Source organism: Hyaena hyaena, unplaced genomic scaffold (assembly GCF_003009895.1).
Source record: "Hyaena hyaena isolate Hyena2069 unplaced genomic scaffold, ASM300989v1 scaffold_853, whole genome shotgun sequence".
NCBI classification, from domain to species: Eukaryota; Metazoa; Chordata; class Mammalia; order Carnivora; family Hyaenidae; genus Hyaena; species Hyaena hyaena.
In genome coordinates, this window is record NW_024081486.1 from 257,748 (window position 1) to 263,065 (window position 5,318).

Here is a 5,318-nt window from a genome sequence, read left to right on the forward strand (position 1 = left end):
TCATAAACTGAGAAAAAGTCAGACACTCAATGCACTAAGCCAACCAGGCCCCTCTCATTGTAGTTTTGATTTGCAGTTCCCTGATGATGAGTGATGTTGAGCATCTTCTGATGTGTGTGGGGGCCATCCGGATGTTTTCTTTGGAGAAATTTCTGTTTATTTCTTCTGCTCATATTCTAATTAGATTTCTTGTTTTCTTTAAATTCCTTTGTACAAATTCCTTATATTTTTTGGATACTGGCTCTTTATCAACATTGTCATTTGCAAATATCTTCTCCCATTCGGTAGGTTGTCTTTCAGTTTTGTTGATTGTCGCTTTCAGTGTGCAGAAGCCATTATTTTGATGTAGTCTCCATAGTTTGTTTTTGCTTTTATTTCCTTTGCATCAGGAAAATATCTGGAAAATGTTGCTGTGGCCCATGTCAGAGGCATTTTGGCCCGTGCCCTCTTCAAGGATTTTTATGGTTTCAGGTCTCACGTTTAGGTCTTTAATCAGTTTGGAGTTTCTCTGCGTGTGTGGTGTACGAAAGTGGTCCAGGTGCATCCGTTGGCGTGTGTCTGTCCCAGTTTCCCACACCATGTGTTGAAGATACTGTCTTTTTCCCTTTGTATTTTCATTCCTCCTTTGTCAAAGATCAACTGACCATCTAATCGTGGGTTTACTTCTGGGTCTCCTGTTCTGTTCCATGGATCTGTGTGTCTACTTTTATGCCAGGACCACACTATTTTTAAGACTGCCGCTTTGTAATATCTTCATTTTATTAAGAAGCAGATTCTAGAGACTTATGTCCAGGAGGAGTTAACCCCTATAACACATAACAACTACTACCACAAGGCTGCAGAGGGCCTCCTCACCATTTAATAAGGAAAAACAGCTCTTCAATATCTAAGGCAATCCCCTTTCCGCTCTCGTCCCTCAATATCTCCCTCTGGGCTTGGAATAATGACCCGCCCAACATTTGTGACTTGAATTTGTTAGAATATTTGATGGGAAGGAGAAATAAGTTGTTAAAAATCATTTGATAACATTTATACACATAAGCCTATGCTTCTCCGTGCTGAGATTCTGCTGTCACATGATGTCACAAATGGTAATGATGTCATAAACCCCTACAGCGGGCTGAGCCACATCATATACAGTAGTTTCCTTGGTAGAAGAAACATTTGAACAAATCCCTGGACATGAATCTTTGTGTTTATGTCCTCCTTTTGTTCGTTTGGGCAAACAGTTGTTTAGATACAAACCGAAGCGATGGATCTCCTACTACAGGTATGTGCCTAGCCTTAACCTTGAGAAATTATGATCTATCCTATCATATACACTCGAGCACTTAACCAGACAGGCAGGCTGTGTTTCAGAAAGCTGCTGTTGGTTGGGTGTTACTAGGAAAGTACCTGAGAGACTTAATCCTGTGTGACAAACCCAAGGAACATAGAAGCATGAAGAGTACAGACATATTGACCGCCTTCACTGCCCTTCCCCACCCAGTCCACCAGCCTCTGCCCTCAATCTGCCCTCTATCTGCTCTCAGTGTGGCATGGTGCTTCACACAGAGTAGGCTTCAACATGAGTTTTTTCTGGCCCTATCCCCCTCGCCACCATACACATACATTCACACACACACACACACACACATTCACACTCAAGTACATTCACATGCTCAAGACACATTCACACTCAGAAACCTAGGTACTGGGGTGGGCAAGGCACGACGCAGGGATAACCCATGTAATTGTACTGAGGAGCCAGAAATGACTCCCAGATTTGCCTTCTAGAAGGTGGCTGGGGCAGTGACACAGGGAGGAAGCTAACAGGGGAACGATTCCCAGGCTTTAAAAGAATCACTGCTGGAAAGAATGGATTTTGACCTTGAGTGGCAAACGGCTATCAAATGGAAGAAAACTGGGTGATCTAACACACTTTATGGTGATATCATCTCTTTGACAGGAGCTAAACACTTCGAAACAATGGACACCAAACTAGAGAGCTTGCGGAGACGTCTACTGGTTATCACAATTGGCATTATGATTATAGCTTTTGCATCTATCTGCTTTTGTTTCATCTATTACAACTGTTCGGCTGATGAAGCGCCCAAGGCAGGAACGTAAGTTTCACACCCTTAAATTAAGAATGCGACATGTGTGTAGACGTAGAGTGGAGGTTTCATTGTTGTTGTGGTTACTTTGTGTGAACCCTAGACTTCTACAGAGCTCATCTTGTAGGTGGTTCCCTTCACTTCAATAATATCCGCCCTGAAATATTCTCAAGTACATTACCAGTTGAGCCTATTCTAAAGCTATCTCCTATTGAGGGTTCAGCTGAGCTCCAGGCTATTAATTTCTTTGTCAATTGAGTCTTGGAAAAGAGGGCTTGACTATCTGACAAAGACCCTGAGAGTAACGAAGCGGAGGGAGAGGATGTTGGGTCTTTGCATTCCCAAAACAATACAATGTCTTGGATAATCTACCATTTGAAGACTGAATGGCATGAAACATTATTCACCATTGGTGTTCTCATTATCGCAGTCCCAGCCTTTCACATAGGAGGATCAGGCTGGCCCCGATATAGTAGTTCCCTATAATTTTCCCAGTACAAGGACTGATGACTACAATATACCCGTGCTCCATCCCTTCAGTGTTCCAGGGATATTGTGAATACACATCGGCATGGATAGATAACTCGAGGGTGTAAACATGATAGGAAAGAGTGACTCTGGGTAAAGAGTTTCTTTTTATCTTCTGACACGTTGTGACAGCTGTGTAGAAGTTGCTTATCAACTCGTGACCTTTTGGTAAAGTTTAATTCTTAGACGAAGTGAAATTCTCTCTGTCCTTCTCAACGGTAGACTTGAAACCACTCTGTGTTTTTCCGTATGTAGGCTATGTGGTTATCTAACATGGCTGAAAAAGTAAAATACTCTTTAAAAAAAGGAGAGGGTTCAGCATGAGTTCACATCTGTAACCAGAGTCATGGCTTTCCCCGCACTCCAATTCTTACTGCGCCCAATTTTCCTGCTAGAAGTAAGAAAAAACAAACAAACAAAGACCAAAGTCTAAATTGACATAGTACCTGGGTCTTCTGGTGATATCAATAGTACTTCTTTTTTAAACTGTCATATTCTAAACTTTCTATGTTTTCAGGCTCAAGAAAGAAGGTGTGACAGCCCCGGCAGCCAGACCACCATCCAAAATGTCATTCAGCGACTCCAAGACCCCCAATCCGTGTAGTCGAGAACAACCATCCCTGCTATCTAGTACACACAAGTTATCTAGTGTCTCAAGTCCAGAAAAGTCCTCCATACCCTCCAGTGCAGAAAGGTTAATCAGGCCCTCGAGTCCACAACACCAAAGTCTGTCACCTGGTATACCAAAGGCAAACAAGCCATCAAGTGGAGGAAGGAAAAGGCCATCATGCTCAGACAAAAAATTCCAGTCATTTCACCTGGAAAAGTCCTATAGAACACGCCACCTGGGAAAGCCCTATCAGCCAGTTTGTGCCCATAGGCCAGTTGGTCAGGCAGCCTCATCCAATCCGAAGAAGGCAGTGAGCCCACCGTGGCCAGTAGATGTGCAATACGTAGTCATGCCCATCCAGTCACTCTGTCCACTCCACCCACAAAATCACATCTCCTCACCCAAGCCTTCCACTGTGCAGACACTAAACAAATCCCTCAGACATCGGAAACTCAAAAGGTCGGTTTGTGGGCGTAGGGCAGACATGTTATTTAGGCCTCAATTAATCAAGGCTTGCCGATGCTATAAGAGAAAATGCCTTGTTCGTCGAAGTTCTGAGCCTTTGTTCAATAGTATTTCGGAGGCAAAGAATAGAAATGCTCAAAACCCACTTTTTACAAATGAAGGGAAGCCTTTTACCCAGCCTTTTCTTAAGGCAGATTACAGAGACAACGTCTTCTGTGCCACTGAGAACAACAGTGATGTTTTGACTTATGAGAACGATGGCAGTGATAGGGAGGTCACCATTCTTTGCAACGTGACCGGCAACGAGACCATCCCTGAAGGCATCCAAGATAATTAAAGACTCGATATACATAAGAACCACCTGTGAAGAAGCAAACTTATACCAACTATATGCTCACTGTCTTTTAAAACACTGACAGTGGGAAATCTACTTGCAATCATTATTGAGATTACTCCTAGCCATCTTGGAAGCAACTTATTGAACACACAATAAATAAATGCACGATGTATCAATGATTTTACTGTAGTTATTATTGCCTTTTAGGGGCATAAGGCTGTTTGACGTATCTGACGGAGACCTAGTCACTTGAGTGGGAACCAGGCGCGTACGGGCACCGCAAACTACATGGAGGGACCTGGAAGGTATCCCGCTGAGCGAAGGCAGTCAGAGAAAGACAAGGATCATGTCACATCACTCATATGAGGACTTTAAGATACAAAATACATGAACATAAGGGAAGGGAAGCAAAAAGAATATAAAAACAGGGAGGGGGACAAAACGTAAGAGGCTCTGAAATATAGTGAACACACACAGGGTTGCTGGAGGGGCTGTGGAAGGGGGGATGGGCTAAATGGGTGAGGGGCATTAAGGAATCTACTCCTGAAATCACTGTTGCGCTATAGGCTAACTGACTTGGATGGAATTTCAAAAATCAATCAATCAATTCATTAAAAAGAAAGAAAGAAAAGTAAAGTAAAAATCTGAATGAAAAATAAATGAATGAATGAATAAATGAATGAATAATAGAAAGGTATTGCAAGACGGGTACCCTGGACTCTTCCTTCCCTTAGATTAGCCCTCAAATGAAGTCTCAACCCAATGAAGTTTCCTTTCAGGTTTATTTTTGATGTCTGCATACAGTCCTCACAGTTGAAGACCGCCTTCCTGTAGTGCTCAGTGCTTGGCACACAGACACGGCTCCTGCGTGCTCAGGTCTGGTAGAGTTTGGGACACTCCTGACGGCCATTCTAATACCACCGTTGGATTGTGGTGGCCGTGTCGTACTGTAGGTAACTACGGATTCGGTATGTTGTGCCCCTGAAACGAATACACTATCGCATGTCACTGATTCCTCCATTAAAAACAATATGGAATTCAATAAAATCAGGTCACAGTAACCGAAATAAAATAAATACAAATAAATAAATAAGAAACCCGGTGGCAGCTAACAGACTTGATTTCCTACAGGTATTACCCTTGTTAAAAGACAATCTGTAGGGGCGCCTCGGTGGCTCAGTTGGCTAAGCACTCGACCCTTGATTTTGGCTCTGGTCATGATCTAACAGTTCTTGAGATTGAGTCCACAAGGTGTCTCTCTCTATTTCAAAATAAATAAACA

General features: G+C 42.8%; 1 protein-coding gene across 1 annotated transcript; it reads left to right on the plus strand.

Annotated features, from left to right (window-relative positions):
- Positions 1-1,181: 1,181 nt before the first annotated feature.
- Positions 1,182-4,208, plus strand: CUNHXorf66 (chromosome unknown CXorf66 homolog). The gene is made up of 3 exons (XM_039219998.1): positions 1,182-1,270; positions 1,949-2,105; positions 3,142-4,208. The coding sequence occupies exons 1-3, from the start codon at positions 1,183-1,185 to the stop codon at positions 4,034-4,036; spliced, it is 1,140 nt and encodes a 379-aa protein (XP_039075929.1). The 5' UTR covers position 1,182; the 3' UTR covers positions 4,037-4,208.
- Positions 4,209-5,318: the final 1,110 nt, after the last annotated feature.